This window comes from Nerophis lumbriciformis, linkage group LG27, assembly GCF_033978685.3.
Source record: "Nerophis lumbriciformis linkage group LG27, RoL_Nlum_v2.1, whole genome shotgun sequence".
Taxonomy (NCBI): domain Eukaryota; kingdom Metazoa; phylum Chordata; class Actinopteri; order Syngnathiformes; family Syngnathidae; genus Nerophis; species Nerophis lumbriciformis.
In genome coordinates, this window is record NC_084574.2 from 30,724,293 (window position 1) to 30,749,272 (window position 24,980).

At 40.9% G+C, this 24,980-nt stretch overlaps 3 protein-coding genes across 6 annotated transcripts in view; 2 read left to right on the forward strand and 1 right to left on the reverse strand.

The window, feature by feature from the left end:
- tsc2 (TSC complex subunit 2) overlaps positions 1-5,892 on the reverse strand; it is a 39,829-nt gene extending 33,937 nt beyond the window's left edge. For all 3 annotated transcript variants that reach the window (XM_061988154.2, XM_061988152.2, XM_061988153.2), the window contains exons 1-5: positions 5,737-5,892; positions 3,989-4,161; positions 413-499; positions 234-344; positions 8-155 (exon numbers count right to left, since the gene is read on the reverse strand). In XM_061988154.2, coding sequence (XP_061844138.1) covers positions 8-155; positions 234-344; positions 413-499; positions 3,989-4,123 — 481 coding nt within the window. In that variant the 5' untranslated portion in view covers positions 4,124-4,161; positions 5,737-5,892. The remainder of the gene's footprint in view (positions 1-7; positions 156-233; positions 345-412; positions 500-3,988; positions 4,162-5,736) is intronic.
- Positions 74-16,156, forward strand: nthl1 (nth-like DNA glycosylase 1). 2 transcript variants are annotated; one of them, XM_061988159.2, is made up of 7 exons: positions 74-373; positions 6,200-6,339; positions 8,950-9,212; positions 9,287-9,457; positions 9,547-9,706; positions 15,024-15,129; positions 15,257-16,156. In XM_061988159.2, the coding sequence occupies exons 1-7, from the start codon at positions 342-344 to the stop codon at positions 15,516-15,518; spliced, it is 1,134 nt and encodes a 377-aa protein (XP_061844143.2). In that variant the 5' UTR covers positions 74-341; the 3' UTR covers positions 15,519-16,156. The 2 variants fall into 2 exon arrangements, with proteins under 2 accessions (XP_061844143.2, XP_061844142.2); XM_061988158.2 differs by lacking the exon at positions 74-373 and having other exon boundaries at positions 5,966-6,339.
- Positions 16,157-20,866: 4,710 nt separating this feature from the next.
- nherf2 (NHERF family PDZ scaffold protein 2) overlaps positions 20,867-24,980 on the forward strand; it is a 31,389-nt gene continuing 27,275 nt past the window's right edge. The window contains exon 1 of the mRNA XM_061988157.2: positions 20,867-21,073. Within this exon, the coding sequence (XP_061844141.2) occupies positions 20,867-21,073 (207 nt within the window). The remainder of the gene's footprint in view (positions 21,074-24,980) is intronic.

Consider the following 24,980-nt stretch of genomic DNA (forward strand, 5'->3'; position numbering starts at 1 on the left):
GATTCACCTATGTCCTCCTCAAGGTATGTGATGTCCTTCCCATTCTCAGTTAAAGCCTTAAAGACTTCTAGTCTATCAGAAAGGTCTTCATTGCAGGGTTGATAGTCTCTGATCACCCTGAAAAAGTATGCTCTCAGGGGCCCGAGCCGCTCACCCTTCCGAAGAACATGATTTTTTTTTTTCATCAAGTCTCTGAAATGTTGAATATATTTGTTTAGGTTTCATGGATCTACCTGTCCTTGTATAATGGCCCTGAGTAGCTGCAGGACAGCATGTCTGGCTTCTGGTGGCTGTTCCTGTGATAGCATGTCGTCCACAGCTTTCCACACTGCATCTACCGCATGCTGGGAAACATACATCGTTTTGAACACAAGTATGCATCACACGTCACACACGTTATGAACATACTTACCTCCTCAAATCTTTTGGTTTTGGCAAGATCACAAACATGATTCATTGTGCGAATACGGTTACTTAGTCCACATTCTGGGTGGAGCTCCTAAAAAAGGGCAGAGGAAGATTTCACATACAGTACGAGGGGTGGTGCTACAATATTTGTATTAAATCTACAGTGCCCTCCAAAAGTATTTGAACAGTGAGGCCAATTCCTTTTTTTTTGTTGTAGACTGAAAACATTTGGGTTTGACATCAAAAGATGAATATGAGACAAGAGATCAACATTTCAGGTTTTATTTCCAGGTATTTACATCTGGATCTGATACACAACTTAGAAGATAGCATTCTTTGTAATGGAACACAACATTTTTAGGTGAGCAAAAGAATCGGAACATCCATCCATCCATCCATTTTCTACCGCTTATTCCCTTCGGGGTCACGGGGGGCGCTGAAGCCTATCTCAGCTACAATCGGGCGGAAGGCGGGGTACACCCTGGACAAGTCGCCACCTCATCGCAGGGCCAACACAGATAGACAGACAACATTCACACTCACATTCATACACTAGGGCCAATTTAGTGTTGCCAATCAACCTATCCCCAGGTGCATGTCTTTGGAGGTGGGAGGAAGCCGGAGTACCCGGAGGGAACCCACGCAGTCACAGGGAGAACATGCAAACTCCACACAGAAAGATCCCGAGGCCGGGATTGAACTCACGACTATATAAACCTAAAATAGATTAAAGTGAATAAGACTTAATATTTAGTTACAAATCCTTTGCTTTCAATAAGTACATCAAGCCTGTGACCCATTGACATCACCAAACTTTTGCATTCTTCTTTTGTGATGCTTTTCCAGGCTTTCACCACAGCCTCTTTCAGTTGTTTGTTTTGGGGGGTTACTCGCTTCAGTCTCCTCTTCAGCAGGTAAAATGCATGCTCTATTGGGTTTAAGTCTGGAGGCTGACTTGGCCAGTCTAAAACCTTCCACTTCTTTCCTCTGATGAACTCCTTTGTTGTTTTGGTTGTTATCTTGCTGCGTTATGAAGGATCTTCCAATCAGTTTGGTTGCATCTTTCTTTAAGTTAGCAGACAAAATGTTTCTGTAGACTTCTGAGTTCATTTTGCTGCTGCCATCATGTGTTACATCATCAATGAAGATGAAAGAGCCCGTCCCAGAAGAAGCTATGCAAGCCCAAGCCATGACATTACCTACGTCGTGTTTCACAGATGAGCTTGTATGTATGGGATCATGAGCAGATCCTTTCTTTCTCCAAACATTTGCCTTTCCATTACTTTGGAAGAAGTTAATCTTTGTCTCATCAGTCCATAAAACTTTTTCCCTGAATTTTTTAGGCTCATCTCTGTACCTTTTGGCAAATTCCAGCCTGGCCTTCCTATTCTTCTTGCTAATGAGCGGTTTGCTTCTGGTGTAGCTTCTGTACTTCTGTTCATGAAGTCTTCTGTGAACAGTAGATTGTGATACCTTCACTCCTACCCTCTGGAGGTTGTTGCTGATGTCACTAACAGTTGTTTTAGGGACTTTCTTTATAGCTCTCACAATGTTTCTGACATCAACTGCTGATGTTTTCCTTGGTCTACCTGTTCCACAGCTATTGCTTAGTACACCAGTGGTTTCTTTCTTCTTCAGGACATTCCAAATGGTTGTACTGGCTATGGCCAATGTTTGTGCAATGGCTCTGATTGATTATCCATCTTCTCTCAGATTCACAATTGCTTCTTTTTCACCTATAGACCACTCTCTGGTTTTCATGTTGGTTCCACCTCTAAATGCCGTCTGCACAGGCAAAACCTATCCTACCCAATCTGAAACTGAGCTCAGACATGCAGTGCTATTTATTGTTTGAATAATCAATGTAATTGGGAGACACCTGGGCAACAAAACACACCTGTCAGTCACATTTTCCAATACTTTTGCTTTCATGAAAAATGGGTAGGTTCAAACAAAAGGTGCTATATTCTAAGTTGTGTATCAGATCTAGGTGTAGATACCTGGAAATAAAAGCTGATATGTTGATCTATTGTCCCATATTTACGGAGACCCTAAAGGGACATGGATTGTTTGCGAGATCTCGCAATACTTTTTGCGAAATCTTGCAAAAGGTTTTTTTCCTATGTCAGTGAACCGGAAGTAAAACAGACAGCAATGGAGGGGTGGGAGCATGCGGGAGCCTACCCATCATCTGTGCTCTGTTGTGGGACCATAATACTATTTGATGTCTTTGTATGTTAGGCCAATACTAAAATCGAAATCAATAAACTTCTTCCACGTATGATGGGTAGGCTCCTCCATCGCTGTGTCTGTTTTACTTCCGGTTCACTGACATAGGAAAAAAACCTTTTGCAAGATCTCGCAAGAAGTATTGCGAGATCTCGCAAAACATCCATGTCCCTTTAGGGCAGTGGTTCTTAACCTGGGTTCGATCGAACCCTAGGGGTTCGGTGAGTCGGCCTCAGGGGTTCGGAGGTAAAGACACCCCCGACTTATCGTGTAAATAAAAACTTCTCCCTATCAGCGTATTATGGATACCCCCAAACAATGTTCCCTCTAATTTTCCATCTGATTTTCAGGTTGATTGATCGATTGAAACTTTTACTAGCAGATTGCAAAGGAAGAGGATACACAGTACAGTTTACAAAGTACAGTACATATTCCGTACAATTGACCACTAAATGGTAACACCCGAATAAGTTTTTCAACTTGTTTAAGTCGGGGTCCACGTTAATCAATTCATGGCAATGTGTGTAAGGTGTGTAATTTGTTGTGAGTTCATGCACTGTGTTGGTTTTGTTCTTTGAACAAGGTGATGTTCATGCGCGGTTCATTTTGTGAACCAGTAAAAAAATATATGACTTTTTCTTGAATTTGAAAAAAGAAGGGTTCGGTGAATGCGCATATGAAACTGGTGGGGTTCGGTACCTCCAACAAGGTTAAGAACCACTGCCTTAGGGGCTCCGTAAATATGGGACAAGAGATCAACATCCATCCATCCATTTTCTACCGCTTATTCCCTTCAGGGTCGCGGGGGGCGCTGGAGCCTATATCAGCTACAATCGGGCGGAAGGCGGGGTACACCCTGGACAAGTCGCCCCCTCATCACAGGGCCAACACACATAGACAGACAACATTCACACTCACATTCACACACTAGGGCCACTTTTTAGTGTTGCCAATCAAACTATCCCCAGATGCATGTCTTTGGAGGTGGGAGGAAGCCGGAGTACCCGGAGGGAACCCACGAAGTCACGGGGAGAACATACAAACTCCACACAGAAAGATCCCAAGGCCGGGATTGAACTCACGACTACTCAGGACCTTTGTATTGTGAGGCAGACGCACTAACCCCTTTGCAACATATCAGCTTTTATTTCCAGGTATCTACACCTGGATCTGATACACAACTTAGAAGATAACACCTTTTGCGATATCTCGCAAAACATTTTTTTCCCTCAATGTCCCTTTAGGGGCTCATACATATTCATCTTTTGATATCAAACCCAAATGTTTTCAGTCTACAACAAAAATAAACAAATTGGACTCACTGTTCCAATACTTTTGGAGGGCACTGTACCTTGATGATATCAGTTGTAATGATGAACTCAGATGGCTTGTGGTCACTCTGTTTGCTGGGAGGACGTGGGGGTCCCAGTCCAAAGATCCCCTTCACCTTGTCCTTCAAACTCTCCTTGCTTGGTTGTTTATTCATGGCCAAGCCTTTTGTCTTGGACAGGCGAGAATGGAAGCCTGTGTAAAGACAAAGTGAAATGACATTGGCTTGCTTAACATCCTCTGTTTTGCAGCACACTTTTTAACCACATCAACCTACTCAGTGGCCTAGTGCAGTGGTACTCAACCTTTTTTCAGTGATGTACCCCCTGTGAAATTTTTTTTAATTCAAGTACCCCCTAATCAGAGCAAAACATTTTTGGTTGAAAAAAAGAGATAAAGAAGTAAAATACAGCACTATGTTATCAGTTTCTGATTTATTATATTGTATAACAGTGCAAAATATTGCTCATTTGTAGTGGAAAAAGATACAAAAATAATAAAAAACTTGTTGAAAAATAAACAAGTGATTCAATTATAAATAAAGATTTCTACACATAGAAGTAATCATCAACTTAAAGTGCCCTCTTTGGGGATTGTAATAGAGATCCATCTGGATTCATGAACTTAATTCTAAACATTTCTTCACAAAAAAAAAAATCTTTAACATCAATATTTATGGAACATGTCCACAAAAAATCTAACTGTCAACACTGAATATTGCATTGTTGCATTGTAATGAATTGAGTAGCCTACTTGATTTGATGTTCAGTTTATGAACTTACATTCATATTTTGTTGAAGTATTATTCAATAAATATATTTATAAAGGATTTTTGAATTGTTGCTATTTTTAGAATATTTTTTTTTTAAATCTCACGTACCCCAAGGCATACCTTCAAGTACCCCCAGGGGTACGCGTACCCCCATTTGAGAACCACTGGCCTAGTGGTTAGAGTGTCCGCCCTGAGATCGGTAGGTTGTGAGTTCAAAGTAAACCCCAGCCGAGTCATACCAAAGACTATAAAAATGGGACCCATTACCTCCCTGCTTAACACTCAGCATCAAGGGTTGGAATTGGGGGTTAAATCACCAAAAACGATTCCCGGGCGCAGCCACCGCTGCTGCCCACTGCTCCCCTCACCTCCCAGGGAGTGATCAAGGGTGATGGGTCAAATGCAGAGAATAATTTCGCCACACCTAGTGTGTGTGTGTGTGTGTGTGTGTGTGTGTGACAATCATTGGTACTTTAACTTTAACATGACAGGCGAGAATTTGAACAACATGTTAGCCACTGGAAGACAGCATTTTTCTTAAATGGATTATATGGGGCCTCTGAATTGTAGTCACTGCGTTAAAGAGACGTCGACAGTCCAGACTAAGTCCAGCCAAAACCTAAACACAAATGTTTAGCGTGTGATGGGAAACATAATTCACCCTTCCACTTAAAACTTTTGTCACATTAGAAGAACAGTGGGCGCAAACAACTTATGTGTTTAAGTTAAACGACTCCAGCACGTCGCAAACTAGTTCCTGACTTGAAAACATGGCCATGGTGCAGACTAAACATTACAAAAAAAAGCAGAAGTAGGATATACACATAATGGCGGTGCAGACTAAACATTACAAAAAAAGCAGAAGTAGGATAAATACATAATGGCGCTGCTGCTGTGCTCCGTTAGCTTTAACGCTGCTGCTGCTGGCTAGCATTCCTTGACTGGCACTGCGAACTAAACCCACAACTCCTCCTCCCCTCTTATCGCACTTCTCTCACCTTGTTAGATGTGAGTGCATGTAGGTTTCATTCAGCCGCAGCTAAGAGACCGGAAAAGGCCTAAATGCACGCTGCTGGAGGCGTATTGTGTTGCAAGCACAGTCCTGCACTATGCCTCCACACCTCCGACGGTCTGACAGGCAGACTTCCGGCAAAAACACGTTTGCCGCAATTACTCATGGGAAATGTAGTTTATAACTGCTAAAGACGCTTATCAGTTTGTATTTTTGCTGAAAAAACTACTAATAAACATACACCGTAGCAAATAGTAAGCATATTAATTAATCTATGTTTTTTCATTCAAACGTGGTATTTTATGCTTATTAGATAACAGGTGTAACTTTTTTTCCGCCCCCCCCCCCAACAGGACCAATACATTGGTTCCGCGTGGCCATGCTTCCTATCCGGGATGTGTAATGTTGTTGCGTTTCAGGATGACTTCTCCGTATTTTTCACAAAACAGGACGGTTGTCACTCGAAGATGTAAGCAGATAGACACATCCACCGCTGCTGTCTCTCTCCTATCCGGACTGAGGAAGCGAAGGAACGTAAATGCTGTGAAAATAGAAGAGGAGGAGGCGAGAGTCTGCTTATCAACACCTGGTATTTGTTTCCATCAAAGACCCCTTGCTGCATTAGTGATTTTTATTCTATTATTGTTTACTCTTAAAACTTACTAACCGTGTGGTTGCACTTATATTTTGGCACTTTGATACCATTTTTTAATCAACCATCCATCCATCCATCCATCCATCTTCTTCCGCTTATCCGAGGTCGGGTCGCGGGGGCAGCAGCCTAAGCAGGGAAGCCCAGACTTCCCTCTCCCCAGCCACTTCGTCCAGCTCCTCCCGGGGGATCCCGAGGCGTTCCCAGGCCAGCCGGGAGACAGTCTTCCCAACGTGTCCTGGGTCTTCCCCGTGGCCTCCTACCGGTCGGACGTGCCCTAAACACCTCCCGAGGGAGGCGATCGGGTGGCATCCTGACCAGATGCCCGAACCACCTCATCTGGCTCCTCTCGATGTGGAGGAGCAGCGGCTTTACTTTGAGCTCCCCCCGGATGACAGAGCTTCTCACCCTATCTCTAAGGGAGAGCCCTGCCACCCGGCGGAGGAAACTCATTTCGGCCGCTTGTACCCGTGATCTTGTCCTTTCGGTCATAACCCAAAGCTCATGACCATAGGTGAGGATGGGAACGTAGATCGACCGGTAAATTGAGAGCTTTGCCTTCCGGCTCAGCTCCTTCTTCACCACAACGGATCGATACAGCGTCCGCATTACTGAAGATGCCACACCGATCCGCCTGTCGATCTCACGATCCACTCTTCCCTCACTCGTGAACAAGACTCCGAGGTACTTGAACTCCTCCACTTGGGGCAGGGTCTCCTCCCCAACCCGAAGATGGCATTCCACCCTTTTCCGGGCGAGAACCATGGACTCGGACTTGGAGGTGCTGATTCTCATCCCAGTCGCGTCACACTCGGCTGCAAACCGATCCAGCGAGAGCTGAAGATCCTGGCCAGATGAAGCCATCAGGACCACATCATCTGCAAAAAGCAGAGACCTAATCCTGCAGCCACCAAACCGGATCCCCTCAACGCCTTGACTGCGCCTAGAAATTCTGTCCATAAAAGTTATGAACAGAATCGGTGACAAAGGGCAGCCTTGGCGGAGTCCAACCCTCACTGGAAACGTGTCCGACTTACTGCCGGCAATGCGGACCAAGCTCTGACACTGATCCAATCAAAGTTTATTTATATAGCCCTAAATCACAAGTGTCTCAAAGGGCTGCACAAGCCACAACGACATCCTCGGCTCAGATCCCATATCAGGGCAAGGAAAAACTCAACCCAATGGGATAACAATGAGAAACCTTGGAGGGGACCGCAGATGTGGGGACCTCCGCCCCCTGGGCGACCTGTGCAATGGATGTCGAGTGGATCTAGTTAATAGTGTGAGAGTCCAGTCCATAGTGGATCTAGTTAATAGTGTGAGAGAGTCCAGTCCATAGTGGGGCCAGCAGGGCATCATCTTGAGTGGAGACAGGTCAGCAGCGCAGAGACATCATCAACTGATGCACAGATGAGTGGTCCACCTCAGGTCCCGATTTTGAACAGCTAGCGAGTCGTCTGTGGTCACGGTATAGCTCGGTTGGTAGAGTGGCCGTGCCATCAACCTGAGGGTTGCAGGTTCGATCCCCGCTTCCGCCATCCTAGTCACTGCCGTTGTGTCCTTGAGCAAGACACTTTACCCGCCTGCTCCCAGTGCCACCCACACTGGTTTAAATGTAACTTAGATATTGGGTTTTCACTATGTAAAGTGCTTTGAGTCACTAGAGAAAAGCGCTATATAAATATAATTCACTTCACTTCACTTCACCTAGTAACCTCTCCATGCAGGAGAGGGGGGCAGAGCAGAAAAGAGACGGCAGATCAACTGATCTAAAAATGAGTCTATTTAAAGGCTAGCGTGTACAAATGAGTTTTAAGATGGGACTTAAATGCTTCTACTGAGGTAGCATCTCTAACTGTTGGTATCAGAGTACTGGAGCCCGAAAAGAAATCAGATCACTAGTTGTTGTCAGTAAGGCCTTCTAGATGGCCTCACGTCGAACGTGACATTTACGCGTCCTGTGATTGGATACTCATCGGGATCGTTAGCGGATGAATTTGAGAACACATAGAGTTGAGAGACAGTTGCGATAGCCAATCAGATCACAAGTTGTTGACAGTAGCTGTTCTGTTACAACTAAAAGTTGTTAACTCTTGGTTGTTAAAGTGTGTCATGCTTGTCATTTAATTAACATTGTTACATGTGTATTTGTCGCCATCATGTGGTCAGGGCAGTTAATATATCTTTGAGAAGTGTGTACTTTGAATCAAACTTTATTGACCGGAAGTTCCATAAGCCAAGCAGAGAAATTTACGGTACATGTTTTAATTGCTGATGCGTTTTGATTTATATTTAAATGCGCCAGAAAATAACCTGTTTTGTACACTGTTGATGTAATTCAATGCGCAGTAGGGCGTAAATGTGTTCCTGTATAGTATTTCTCCAGCAATGATCATGTGGTGACATAAATGATGGTATTTTGAGAGGTAATCATTGAAGTCGGAGATCACTGAAGGCCTAGGTGGGAAACGCACGGCCCGCCACTGCATTTTACATTATACATGCACAACTGCGTTATTGTGATTCCTTGTTCTCTCTTATCAGATGGAAGCCAGGATCTCTTCCAGTTGGCAACCGTTCTGCCAAAACTAGAAACGGACGTTCCTCCATCATCTTCACATGGCCGCAGGCGGAGACAGATTAAGGTGGAGTATGACGAAGGTGCAGCGCCAGCAAAGGCAGAACACTGGCAACCTCCTGATTGGAGGAAACAGTTGGGGTTCATCCGTGACATGAGGACCAATCGCGATGCTCCGGTAGATCACATGGGAGCAGAGAAGTGCTACGACGCAGAGGCTCCAGCTAATGTAGGTGTTGAAATATTCTCTAGAAAGTTACTTGTGATGATTTTCTAAAAGAGCGCCCACTTTGTGTGACGCAGGTGCGACGTTTCCAGGTGTTGGTGTCGCTGATGCTGTCCAGTCAGACTAAAGATCAGGTGACGGCGGCTGCTATGCAGAGGCTTCGAACGCATGGCTGCACTGCGGAGAAACTTCTATCTACTGATGATGACACTTTGGGAAAACTCATCTACCCAGTCGGCTTCTGGAGGGTAATACCACAAATGACACTTTAAAAGTTATTGTTTCGAAATCATGCTTCCCCCTACTCGCATTCTTTTGTCGCACCATCACTCTGTAGAACAAAGTCAAGTTTCTGAAGCTGACAGCAGCCATGCTTGTGAAGGACTTTGGAGGGGACATCCCGGACAGCGTTGAGGGGCTTGTATGTCTCCCAGGGGTTGGACCCAAGATGGCTCACCTGGCTATGGACATTGCCTGGGACCAGGTGTCTGGTATAGGTAAGAACACAAAGCCATTCATGAAATGTAACCCCTTAAAAACAACGGGTAGGCTGGAAAAATACGATGGAACTTCTAAAACACAACAAGTCAAACAATAATGGCTTCAACCGAACATATTTAAAAAAATAAATATATGCCTCAAGCTTCAAACTTTGGAGTTCAAACCATCAAACTGCATGACCTCAGCGAGGTGTAACTTCAGTCAGTCAGCATCTAAAGCAGGGGGGCCCAGATTCAAAGCACTCTTTGGATCGAGGGCCAAACTGGATTAATTTCCGCCCCTGATAGGATACATTTCTATCTCGCTACAAAATTTGCTAAGGGGAACAAATACTGAAGCTACATATAGACAAACACACATGGCAGAGTAAGCATACACCCCTCGAAGTCACAAGGAAACTGTGCCATATATGGTCAAAATCTATACATGAACAATGCCTCAAGCCCAGTTTGGGTAGACATAAGTCAAGTTTGACAAACCATTTGTTCTCACTGTGATTACAATATATATGTGTGCTGTGAACTAACAGTCACATCCTTCCTGCCATGTCTTTCATGCCATGTCCGTGCAATGTCATGCCTGCAATGTCTCTTTCTTCAAAATTTAACAATCAAGGTAAAGGCAGGAATGATCTGAGTTTGAACCAAATACATTGATTTTAACTGAATTCCAGTAATTCATGTCTTTAGTCTGCTTTTCTTCAGCAAGCTGTTGTGTGCATCTTCTTTAGAAGAGGCTGGTTGCTCAATACAATATAAGCAAAACAGTTAATAATTGTAAATGTCTCACAACAGGCATGCTAATGTTAATTCACTCATTAAGCAGTACACACCTAATTCCAAAGGTACCAATGATACACCACCAGGTGACAGTATCGCTCCGCAAATACCTTCCGGTTCTCTACAATATATGTCTTTATTAATATAGTTTAACTTCTGTTTGTACATAAATGACAGTTAGAAATGTTACAATGCCTCTTAAAACGTCACCAGTTAAGTTAATAAATATTAATAAGAAATAATTTATCACGGATTGGATTCACTTTACATTATTTCCTTCAGGATTTTTTTTAATTCATGGTACAGATTGACTTGAAGGCGATTTTTTGTTTGTTTGTTTTTTACAGCAAAATTCTATGCACTGAGCCAGTATTATCATTTTCCCATTTACAGAATACACTGTAAGAACAACAAATGTAGAATTCACTGGGTAATAAACCTAGTTGTTGCCAGAATTTTACCTTAAAAAAACAGTGAAACTGTTTTTACATTTACAGTAATATGCTGTAAAAACCACTGTGAATTCTGGTAAAATTCTGGCAATGGAGCTGCTATTTTATACCGTAAAATCTATATATTTTCCATCCATCCATTTTCTACCGCTTGTCCCTTGTGGGGTTGCGGGGAATGCTGGAGCCCATCTCATATTTATTTAATGTAAAATAATATAAAAATCAAATGTATAGGCAATTGTGTAATAATATAATGAGGTGGATCCTTATACATTTATATTCATATATTATTCACTGTTACTGAGGGCATAACTGCGATGTGGGCCCCAGTGAACATGAGTTTGACACCCCCACCATACAATATTGTACTGGATATGTATAACTTATATTAGTAATACCACTGTTAAAATGAAAAAATAACTATCTTGGTTCAAAATTCACTGTCATTCCATGTGCCAACATGACCAACCACTTGATCCACTCTGCTGATGATTGACACTTTGATTCATTGGCTCTTGGTAAAAAAAAAAAAAAATTAAAACCTTGAAACAAATGGATGTCATGCTAATGCTTCATTTTTATATACATTATTTATTTAGGTTTATTATTTTACATTAGCGCTGCACTGGTAAGCTGGAATGATTTTTATGAAAATGGAATGCAAGGTAAGTTCACATTCAAAACTCCAAATAGTACAGTATCTTTGAAGGGGAATTTTATATTTTGTCTATCATTCATAATCCTTATGTAGGACAAGAACTAACAATGGAGGTAATGGTAGTCACTCTACTCCACCTATAAAGCGCTCTAAAACATTCAAACACCTCCATCAATGTTTTATATAAATGCTGTAAGTATAAATGTCATGTAGTAACAGGCACATTCATAAAAACGCAATATTTACGTATTTTGGTCATTTTAAGCATACATACGGCTTTTTTCTTCAACAACTATTACAAATCATGGCAGACTTCATAAGAGCTAACAACTACTACTTTGGGACAAATTATTATATAATATATATATATATATATATGTATATATATACTGTATATATATATACACAGGTAAAAGCCAGTAAATTAGAATATTTTGAAAAACTTGATTTATTTCAGTAATTGCATTCAAAAGGTGTAACTTGTACATTATATTTATTCATTGCACACAGACTGATGCATTCAAATGTTTATTTCATTTAATTTTGATGATTTGAAGTGGCAACAAATGAAAATCCAAAATTCCGTGTGTCACAAAATTAGAATATTACTTAAGGCTAATACAAAAAAGGGATTTTTAGAAATGTTGGCCAACTGAAAAGTATGAAAATGAAAAATATGAGCATGTACAATACTCAATACTTGGTTGGAGCTCCTTTTGCCTCAATTACTGCGTTAATGCGGCGTGGCATGGAGTCGATGAGTTTCTGGCACTGCTCAGGTGTTATGAGAGCCCAGGTTGCTCTGATAGTGGCCTTCAACTCTTCTGCGTTTTTGGGTCTGGCATTCTGCATCTTCCTTTTCACAATACCCCACAGATTTTCTATGGGGCTAAGGTCAGGGGAGTTGGCGGGCCAATTTAGAACAGAAATACCATGGTCCGTAAACCAGGCACGGGTAGATTTTGCGCTGTGTGCAGGCGCCAAGTCCTGTTGGAACTTGAAATCTCCATCTCCATAGAGCAGGTCAGCAGCAGGAAGCATGAAGTGCTCTAAAACTTGCTGGTAGACGGCTGCGTTGACCCTGGATCTCAGGAAACAGAGTGGACCGACACCAGCAGATGACATGGCACCCCAAACCATCACCCAACCATGCAAATTTTGCATTTCCTTTGGAAATCGAGGTCCCAGAGTCTGGAGGAAGACAGGAGAGGCACAGGATCCACGTTGCCTGAAGTCTAGTGTAAAGTTTCCACCATCAGTGATGGTTTGGGGTGCCATGTCATCTGCTGGTGTCGGTCCACTCTGTTTCCTAAGATCCAGGGTCAACACAGCCGTCTACCAGCAAGTTTTAGAGCACTTCATGCTTCCTGCTGCTGACCTGCTCTATGGAGATGGAGATTTCAAGTTCCAACAGGACTTGGCGCCTGCACACAGCGCAAAATCTACCTGTGCCTGGTTTACGGACCATGGTATTTCTGTTCTAAATTGGCCCGCCAACTCCCCTGACCTTAGCCCCATAGAAAATCTGTGGGGTATTGTGAAAAGGAAGATGCAGAATGCCAGACCCAAAAACGCAGAAGAGTTGAAGGCCACTATCAGAGCAACCTGGGCTCTCATAACACCTGAGCAGTGCCAGAAACTCATCGACTCCATGCCACGCCGCATTAACGCAGTAATTGAGGCAAAAGGAGCTCCAACCAAGTATTGAGTATTGTACATGCTCATATTTTTCATTTTCATACTTTTCAGTTGGCCAACATTTCTAAAAATCCCTTTTTTGTATTAGTCTTAAGTAATATTCTAATTTTGTGACACACGGAATTTTGGATTTTCATTTGTTGCCACTTCAAATCATCAAAATTAAATGAAATAAACATTTGAATGCATCAGTCTGTGTGCAATGAATAAATATAATGTACAAGTTACCTACACCTTTTGAATGCAATTACTGAAATAAATCAAGTTTTTCAAAATATTCTAATTTAGTGGCTTTTACCTGTGTGTGTATATATATATATATATATATATATATATATATATATATATATATATATATATATATATATATATATACTTTTTATTTTTAATTTTTAGCCTGAATATAAGGAGGATGAGCTACAAGTTTTAAAAGCTGAGTGATAGCAGATCCAGCGAGCAGCACTATTGCTAAATGTTAAACAAGAAACTACAAAACTTAATAAAACAATTACGTACTGTATAATATCTGCTCTCACTGGGATGCCGACTGATGAGATGTTCATATCTTCAAGTTTAGAGGAATAATTCATCATAATCTTCACACAGATTTAAAAAAAAGGGTGGGCGCAAACAAGCATCTTTTCGTGTCTTTCTCGCCACCACTATGTTGAATGTCAAAGTTGACCAACAGAGGCATAATTTATAATCTAGAATGATCTTTTACCAATGGTGTTCCTGGGATTAAAGGCCTCCCCTTTTCTCCTCCAAACATATTGCTGAGTATTGTGGCCAAACAGCTCAATTTTTGTTTCATCTGACATCACATGGACAAAGATAAGACCTTTTTTTGAGGAAAGTTCTGAGGTCAGATTAAACAAAAATTGAGCTGTTTGGCCACAATACCCAGCAATATGTTTGGAGGAGAAAAGGTGAGGCCTTTAATCCCAGGAACACCATTCCTACCATCAAGCATGGTGATGGTAGTATTATGCGCTTGGCCTGTTTTGCTGCCAATGGAACTGGTGCTTTACAGAGAGTAAATGGGACAATGAAAAAGGAGGATGACCTCCAAATTCTTCAGGACAACCTAAAATCATCAGCCCGGAGGTTGGGTCTTGGGCGCAGTTGGGTGTTCCAACAGGACAAGGACCTCAAACACGTCAAAAGTGGTTAAGGAATGGCTAAATCAGGCTAGAATTAAGGTTTTAGAATGGCCTTCCCAAAGTCATGACTTAAACGTGTGGACAATGCTGAAGAAACAAGTCCATGTCAGAAAACCAACAAATTTAGCTGAACTGCAGCAATTTTGTCAAGAGGAGTGGTCAAAAATTCAACCAGAAGCTTGCCAGAAACTCGTGGATGGCTGCCAAAAGCGCCTTATTGCAGTGAAACTTGCCAAGGGACATGTAAGCATATATTAACATTGCTGTATGTATACTTTTGACCCAGCAGATTTGGTCACATTTTCAGTAGACCCATAATAAATTCATAAAAGAACCAAACTTCATGAATGTTTTTTGTGACCAACAAGTATGTGCTCCAGTTGTAGAAATTATTGGAAAACTCAAGACAGCCATGACATAATGTCCTTCACAAGTGTATGTAAACTTTTGACCACGACTGTAAGTGCCGTTTCCCTTTAAGTCTGGCACCTATGTGAGTAAATCTTATATTTGTAATAGTTCCTCCATGTGTGCAGCCTTCTTAGTCATCTGTGTTCTCTCAGGCGTGGACACACATGTGCATCGTATCTCAAACCGACTTGGCTGGCTCAGGAAGGCCACCAAGAACCCAGAAAAGACACGCAAGGCCCTGGAAGAGTGGTTACCACGGTAACAGCAGTGCAAAATTTATGCTGACATACACAATATGATCCGTAAAGATTCTACTATCTTAATTAAATATAGAAAAAAATATTCATTTCTATTCATCACCTTGTTCTGATGCTTCCTGTTGCAGGGAGCTGTGGAGTGAGATCAATTGGCTTTTGGTGGGCTTTGGACAGCAGGTGTGCCTTCCAACTAACCCTCTGTGCTCCGTGTGTCTGAACCAGCACAGCTGCCCCTCCGCTCACCAGAACTCTCCTGCAAAGCGGACAAAAGCTCAAACCTCGTCTTCTCCCGCTCTCAGAACAAACAAAAACACTGTGGTTAAGGATGAAACAACAAGTGGAGAGCTGGGTCGTGTTAATTCCGCCAGTCAAAGAAGAACAGCAAGATGAAACACAAATATTATTTCTATAAACAAAGCTCTTACTATACACTGAATTTTTTGTAAACACACTTGCCTTCTTCGTGATTTTTTCCCGCTATGTACCGTAGTAGAGGGTACTTTAGTGTTGCGCAATGCTGTGGTTCTAAAACTTTGAAGACTGTATTTCATTGTTTGTTTCCCAGCAAGATGACCCAAATACTTCTTTACACTGCTACTTTGGGGAAACACTGCGTGAATGTATTTGATGCCCATTAACAGTATACAAGATCAGGAGTTTTTTGTTTTTGACAAACCTTTTATGTATACCGTAGATTTTTTTCAACATTGGTATAGCCCTTATATTTTATAATCGTAACAAAATGTGTATGTTTTAAATGTAAATAACATTTGAGCATGTGTGTCTATAGCCTTTCCCACACTCATTTCTTGGACCCAGGTTAGAGACCCGGTCAGGAGGGGTGGATACACGTCACCCCCATGATATGTTGCACTTGTTTCTCTGTTTGATTATTTGTTTAGAAGCTGCATGCACCTTTTTTAAATTGTTGTGGAGCTCATTTTACTCATCTGTTTTGATAATCAGGTGATTGTTTGCAGTATGCTGTTGTCAGCAAGTCAAACAGTGGTTTTGTACAAATAAATACATATCCAGTTTTCAACAGTATTCAATTTGGGGGCCGGGGGGAGAACATTGGGAATGTTGATCTTATACAACAATTCAAGAGTCGATCTGATTCTTGGGTGAAAATTTGATTCAGAATTGATTCTCTATTGAAATTGATTCTCACAATATAATATTTGGTATATAGATTATAATATAAACCTTTTCAAAACAGGTTACTTTTGGCTGCTGTATGACATGTACTGAATATGCAGTAAAGTAAGTGCAGAAAGTTAGTGCGGAGCTCGCCCCAAAATTTTATTTTTTCTTGGAAAAAAACTGGGAGCAAAAACAAAAGTGTTGCATTTATATTTTTATTCAGTATATACTGTATATATGTATATATATATATATATATATATGACGGCCCACCAAAACCTTCTCTGCTGGCCTAACATAAATAATGATCATAATTAAAGATAAAAGTAATTTAGAATTTACTTTCCCTAAATATCTAAAAGTATTCATATTCTCTTCATGTCATATTATGCTCCTCCCAGCGCTGTTGTTTTTAGGTTATAGTTTTTATCCAATCAGAATTCAGCTAGCTTATGTTGCCATGCTGTACCAAATCTGCCGTAGGCCTTCAGAATCAAGTGAACGGACACAAACATTTGACAGATAGTTGCGATAGCCAATCAGATCACAAGTTGTTGTCAGTAAGGCCTTCTAGATGGCCTAAGCATACTTGCCAACCCTCCCGATTTTCCCGGGAGACTCCCGAATATCAGTGCCCCTCCCGAAAATCTCCCGGGGCAACCATTCTCGCCAATTTCTCCCGGACAACAATATTGGGGGCATGCCTTAAAGGCACTGCCTTTAGCGTCCTCTACAACCTGTCGTCGCGTCCGCTTTTCCTCCATACAAATAGCGTGCCGGCCCAGTCACATAATATATACGGCTTTTACACACACATAAGTGAATGCAAGGCATACCTGATCAACAGCCATACAGGTCACACTGATGCTGGCCGTATAAACAACTTTAACACTGTTACAAATATGCGCCACACTGTGAACCCACACCAAACAAGAATGACAAACACATTTCTGGAAAACATCCGCACCGTAACACAACATAAACACAACAGAACAAATACCCATAACCCCTTGCAGCACTGACTCTTCCGGGACGCTAACTCTTCCCCCCCACGTCCCCCATCTCCCGAATTCGGAGGTTTCAAGGTTGGCAAGTATGGGCCTAAGGCAGATATACAGTATATTGTGATGTTATGAGCTAGGTAACATAAAAACTCCATCACCCAGCATGCCACAGTAGTGAAGAGCATGCGCAGTAGCTGCGTTTAGGTTGTTGAATGTAGACATGTTATTGATGAGCACGCTGTGGAGTAAACTTTAAGAACTCAGCCAACACGCCTCGTCTGCATCTTTTATGATTAGACAAGACAACACATATATTTGCAAGGCCATTTTCAAGAAGGATATTTAAAGAGAAACTACATCTTTTGAGACGATGTCGGCCAACCCCGGAAGCGAGCTCAGCTCTCCCGGCGATGAAATGGGGAAATGCCCGCCACACAACGAGTGGCATCACTGGCTTATACGGCGTCGAATGGGTTCTACAAATTGTGAGTTCATATATTTCTTTATTTTTTCACGTTTAATATCTTTTTTGCCATTTTCATTTTGACAGTACCACATAAGATATGTTTTAATTGCTGATGCGGGTTTATTGATTTTTAAATGCGCCAGAAAGTAACCCGTTTTGTACACTGTTGATGTGATTCAATGCAGTGTAAATGTGTTTTCTGTATAGTATTTCTCCAGCAATGGTCATGTGGTGACATAAATGATGGTATTTTGAGAGATAACCATTGAAGTCGGACATCACTGAAGGCCTGGGTGGGAAACACACGGCCCGCCACTGATATATATATATATATATATATATATATATATATATATATATTAGAGATGTCCTATAATATCGGCCGATAAATGCTTAAAATGTAATATCAGAAATGATCGGTATCGGTTTCAAAAAGTAAAATTAATGACTTTTTAAAACGCCGCTGTACTGAGCGGTACATATCCGGTAAAACACTGACGTAGGGGGAAGTACAGAGCAGTTGCGTCTCCCAGTCAGCAGCCCCTCGCCACTCCCCTCTTCCCTCTCCCACACACAACACAGGAGTTGACGACTGCAGCATGAGAGGTTTACTGGCGACGCTTGATGTCCTCATCAAACCGCCGCGAGCGCAGCATAACAACAACAAGAGTGTGTTGTTGCCGGTGCTGTAGCCGTGGCTAACAAGCGAGCTCGCTCGGTGACTGACTGACTAATGACACCATGTCTATGGTTTGGGATTATTTTAAAAGTGTCTCTGACAGATAAAAAACTGGCAATTTGCAATGACTGCAAAAAGTTGGTTATGCGAGGAGGAACCAAGACGTCTTCCTTTAATACGAGCAATTAGATCTCCCACCTCTTAAAGAATCATAAGGAGATACACGATGCATACAAGCGGAAGGTGGATGTGAGCCCAGTTTATAATTCCCTGTTATACAGTATAATAATAATAATAATAATACCTGGGATTTATATAGTGCTTTTCTAAAGTCGCTTTACATGTAGAACCCATCATTCATTCACACCTGGTGGTGGTAAGCTACTTTCATAGCCACAGCTGCCCTGGGGTAGACTGACGGAAGCGTGGCTGCAATTTGCGCCAACGGCCCCTCCGACCACCACCTATCATTCATCATTCAATTCACCGGTGTGAGTAGCACCGGGGGAAAAGGGTGAAGTGTCCCGCCCAAGGACACAACGGCAGCAATTTTTGGATGGTAAGAGGCGGGGAGCGAACCTGCAACCCTCAGGTTTCTGGCACGGTTGCTCTACCCACTACACCATGCCGCCCCAGTATGCCAGGCAGTCTTGCACTAAAAGAGGACTATGTTATTGTTTACTGTATTACTCTAGTATACTCTGGACTGAAACTGTGTGCCTTCCTTGTTTTTGTAGCTGTTGTTTTGAGGCATGTTTAAGAAAAATAAAAAATAATGCACTTTGTGAAAGTCGAAGTATAGTATTTCCCATAGTTGTAGTGGGTATCAGGATTATCTCAGGGGAGAGCATGTCCCAAATTCCAAGCTTCTGTTTTGAGGCATGTTAAAAAAAAAATGCACTTTGTGACTTCAATAATTTAAAAAAATATGGCAGTGCCATGTTGGCATTTTTTTCCATAACTTAAGTTGAAGTTGTTCTCTTATTTTGGAATACCTTGTTACATTGTTTAATGCATCCAGCGGAGCATCACAACAAAATTAGGCATAATAATGTGTTAATTCCACGATTGTATATATTGGTAGATATCGGAATCGGTATTTAAGAGTTGGACAATATCGGAATATCGGATATCGGCAAAAAACCCATTATCCGACATCTCTAATATATATATATATATATATATATATATATATATATATATATATATATATATATATATATATTAGGGCTGCAACTAACAACTAATTTGATAATCGATTAATCTGTCGATTATTTCTTTGATTAATCGATTAATAATCGGGTAAAAGAGACAAACTCCATATCTATCCTTTCCAGTATTTTATAAAAAATAAAAAAAAACAGCATACTGACACCATACTTATTTTGATTATTGTTTCTCAGCTGTTTGTAAATGTTGCAGTTTATAAATAAAGGTTTATTAAAAAAAAAAAGTAGCCTCTGCGCATGCGCATAGCATAGATCCAACGAATCGATGACTAATTTAATCGCCAACTATTTTTATAATCGATTTTAATCGATTTAATCGATTAGTTGTTACAGCCCTAATATATATATATATATATATATATATATATATATATATATATATACACATATACATATATATATAAATAAATATATATACATATACCATCCATCCATCCATTTTCTACCGCTTATTCCCTTTGGGGTCGCGGGGGCGCTGGAGCCTATCTCAGCTACAATCGGGCGGAAGGCGGGGTACACCCTGGACAAGTCGCCACCTCATCGCAGGGCCTATATACATATACATATACATATATATATATATACATATACATATACATATATATATATATATATATATATATATATATATATATATACATATATATATATATATATATATTTATAGATATATAGACACTCATACACACACATACAGTACATATGGTAGGCTACAGTAGTGCGTGAGTTCAGTTCGAGTGCGCTGCGTCCTTGGCTGTGCGTCAAGTGGATGTGTTGTTGTTGACGCCTCCTCCTCACACAGCAGGAAACACGCCCATCTGACAAGGACAATTAAGTCTTACGTCTGAGGAGCAGCTTTCTAATCTCTGATCTCTGATAATACTCTCCCATGGCTGGGGTTTTGCCCCCTGTCCCTGAGTTTTCCACTTCTACTTGACGCATACCTTTGCGCGCTCATGCATGCCCACGCGGATTTAGTTTGCATGGTGGATTTAGTTTGCATGGTGGCTTAAGCGTTCGTTAGTTTTAGCCTGCTTTTTATCCGCACTTTGGACGATTGTGGATGACTAATCATGCGTAACAGTGATGATCTTTTGGGCACAGGAGCCCTGATTCGTGTTGGATTAAGAGTCCGTGACCCCCCGCTGCTTCTGGATCAAGCGCCTGTTTATTCTCTCACATCACTTGCACCCGTTTGCTGCCTTTGACTTGCCGGCATGGAGAGCGAGCTGAGACCCAGGGTGTGCTACCTGGTCAAAACAGAACGAGGGTATGGATTCCATCTTCACGGCGAGAAGAACAAAGGTGGACAGTTCATCCGGAAAGTAGAGGCCGGTTCCTCAGCCGAGCTGGCCGGGCTGAAACCCGGGGATCGAGTCGTGGAGGTGAACGGGGAGAACGTGGAGAAGGAAAGCCATCTTCAGGTGAGTTAATGCTTCAGGTGGGTCCTTGCGTGGGGTTTTAGAAAGACATCACCTGTAAAGAGGAAACAGAATATCGTATACCTGTTGGACAACTTTTGCTTTGCCTCGGGAGGAGGTGGGGGCCATTTAAATAGGTCAATGTGAGCCTTGTCTCAAGGGGATCATGTTTAAAGTATGTTATATACACTTCACTGATGTACGATGAATAAATGTGCTTCATCTCCACATTTTCATACTCATTTGTGTCATGTTACAGTTTTTTCCAATTGCTTACACACTCAATTTTGTATTTTCACACAGTTAACAAAGTCTACACACAGTAAACAAAACCACTGTGCAGATTTGCCTAATATTAGGCATAGACTCTACTTCAAATTTTTTGCGAACTATTACACACACCTTCCCATCTTGCACACAGATAACGGTTGTGATACACCCATTTTCATACTTTACACACACACTAGGATTGTGATACACACATTTTTATCTCCAGATTTTTTTTCAAACCTTGCTGTTGCCTAAGTCTGCACATGTAGCCTATACTCTATGCTGTCATTTTTATTTATCCCCAGATTTTTTTTCAAACCTTTTTATTTGTCTCAGATTTATTTTAATTTGTACTGCATGTCATTGTTGACTACTGTCATATGTTACTTTACCTGACTGTGGTAAAAAATATATATATTTACAGTTTGCAGCATCATTGTTGACAGGATATTTTTTACTTTCTCTTTAGGTCCTTCAGTATAGGCCCACTTCAAAGTAAACAATGACGATTGCTGTGGATTTGCAGATATATTTTGTCAAGTTACAGTAATCATTCATCACATATGCTAAAAAAGGTCGGGCAAAATGCCCCAAACATGTGATTTCTTATAGTAAAATAGGGTTTTTTTATAAATGTGTTTTGTATTTATCACTGTTCTGGGTAACTCGCTCCAATAGTGTCTTAACATTTGAAGTCTCTGTGAGTGAGATGACGATAAAACTGCATTTTTACAAATGCTTGCTGTATTTTGATGAATGGGCATATGTTTTGACCGAAGTGTGTCATTTTGCAAATAATTTGGAATTAAGAAAATTGAATGTGGTGTTTGGAAAAGTGTGTAAATCCTTTTGAAAAAAGACACACAGTTAGTAAAATTGTGTGTAAGCAAATGGGAAAAAAACTGTAATGTCACGGCAGCTGTTGTCATGGTCCCAAAACTTTGCGGTCCAGGGAGAAGTGTTTGGCCAATGACAGATCTTTCTTGATACCATCTTTATTGACTATAAGCTGACATAAAGGAGGACATAAGTAGCTCCTTCAGCAACAGGCTGTTACACTGTAAAAAAAAAAAAAAATAATAATAATAATAAAAAACTGGATTTCTTAGCATTTAACAGTATTTTTACAGTAAAATACTGTAATCAAAATGTACAACAAATGTACGATACTCATATATTTCACAGTAATGAACTGTTATTTCACAGTACTGTAATATCACAACAAATGACTGTAAATTTAATCTGATTTGTGTCTTAAGAGGTTCCGTAAACTACGTTGCACACTCTTGTTCAATAAGTGGTGGCATGATCTTATTAAACCGCGAGAATAATTAACAATAAAATCACAATTGTGGAGTTGCAGTATTTAGTTGTAATTGTATTGTACCGTATTTTTCGGACTATAAATCGCAGTTTTTTTCATAGTTTATGAAAGTTGCCTAATGTTTTTTTCCTTCTTTATTATGCATTTTCGGCAGGTGCGACTTATACTCCGGTGCGACTTATACTCCGAAAAATACGGTAATTGGCTATACATTACAATTGTGATGCATTGAGTTGCAACTTTGTTGTAATTGAACAATAAAATCACAGCTGTGCCGTTACAGTCAATTGCGGTAAATATATTTCACAGTATGTATGGCTGTAAATGTTACTGTGAAGGTAATGCAATATTATACAATATGATAATATATATATATTGTATAAATATATAATACACATTTTTACAGTGTAAATCCACAGGACAGGAAAGAATTTTGTGTGATGAAGCACATGTAAAAAAAAAACATTTGTACTCCTGCTCCGTCACTGATAAGAACATAATGGCAGATTTACCTGAACTTTGCCATTGTCCCCCAGGGCACGCAGTAAGGCTGGGTTTGATCCCTGGTCGTAGCTGTGTCACAAATGTTTACAAATGTATTTCCCATGAATTTGTTTGAGAACAAAACGTGAAATCAAGTTTAATCTTAAAAAAAGCATAAAAAATGATATCATATGGATGAAAAAGTGTAAATCAAATGAAAGACAGTTTTCCTTAGAGCCCCAATTAAGCCATGTCAGCCCTGCGAAAACGTGGTTAGTTGTCATACTTTTTATTTGTGAATTGCTGATCATCAAAACAGATTTCAACAATCATTTCTACAATATGAAACTTAAAGTGTTGGCTTGAAATGTGTATGTCAGAATAATTGTATCTAAGTCAGGCCCGGCCCTAACCAATCTGGCGCCCTAGGCAAGATTTTAGGTGGCGCCCCCCCACATCGGCAGTGAAGTGTATATACTCACAAGAAACCGAATAGCTTTGTCTTTGACCTTTTTTTTTTTTACTTACAACTATACCTAATATATAAAGGGGTGGAAAAGTGACTATTACCTGCAGGGCAAACATAGCTAACCAGAAGGCAATAACAATGTAAAAAAAAAACAGCTGCTTAAAAGATCTAATACAAATGTCCCTGAAAAATGTAAGGTGGGAGTACTGTAATTACCTAACGTTACATTATTATTTTCCATAACAATTTAGCCCCCTCCACAATATTAACCCGACGTTAAAACAGAACTAGCTATTTATTGATTAGCAATTGCCGAATCATGTGACATTAGCTTAATGCTAAAAAGCCGGGTTACTATCACATTCTGTAACAGACAAATAATTTCATGTTCGGCTCACCTACCTGCTACCTCTGTCTTTTCTCGTTTCTCCTCCTCTTCTTTTCTCTTTTTTCTTCCCTGGGCACCTGACAGTTTTGGCCGTTTTGACATCTTGTGTTGATTTTTTGATGTGGTGACGTCCAAAAAGAGTCATGATACGGGAAGGGAGGGGGCGCACCGTACCAACTTTTTTTTTTTTTTTTTTTTCTCTCCAACATTTGTGGCACTGGCGTGGCGCCCCCTGATGGACGGCGCCCTTAGCATTTGCCTATACGGCCTATGCCACGGGCCGGCCCTGATCTAAGTTATCACAAAACTTTGTGTTTCAATGAGTTCCTGGCGAGCAGACAAAAGCTGTCTTTGATCTTACCAATCAAAAGGCTTGTAAAACTCCACTGTGTAGGATGGGAAGCGACATGAAGGCGTCGGTTTCTTTGATGTATTGTAATCCACAGGAAGATTTTGTCTTGACCCGAGATCTAGAAAGCAGAGAGGAAGCAGGACCTGACCCCCCCTCCAGGCACCTTTTCTTTGAACTGTTTTGTAAGCAAAGGCGACCGCTGTTTACGACCCCCCTTCCTTTAGAAACCGCTGTTTCCATGTAATCAGGGAAAGTCCAAATAAAAGAGGAGGCGTACAATCTTTCGTGATGGGACACTGTACAAGGGTACAGGTCTACGCGTTTCTCCTCACTGAGCCAAATTTAATCATGTCTCTGTTTAATTCCTTGCTTCTTTGTCTGTTTAATAGATGTCATCAGTGTTTGAACCTGACAGTGTATTTCTCACATTTTACAACTCATCATAATAAAGTGATGATAAACTCTTAGACACTATTGACGTATTTGGTTGTCACACATTATGGGGTTGCTTGTCACAATGTTATTTTAAAGGGAAAAATATTTTAAGAAGGCAAGAAGGACTAAATTTCAAAATTTAGCTGCATTGACAAGGTTATAAGTACATAACTTAAAGCATCTAAACAC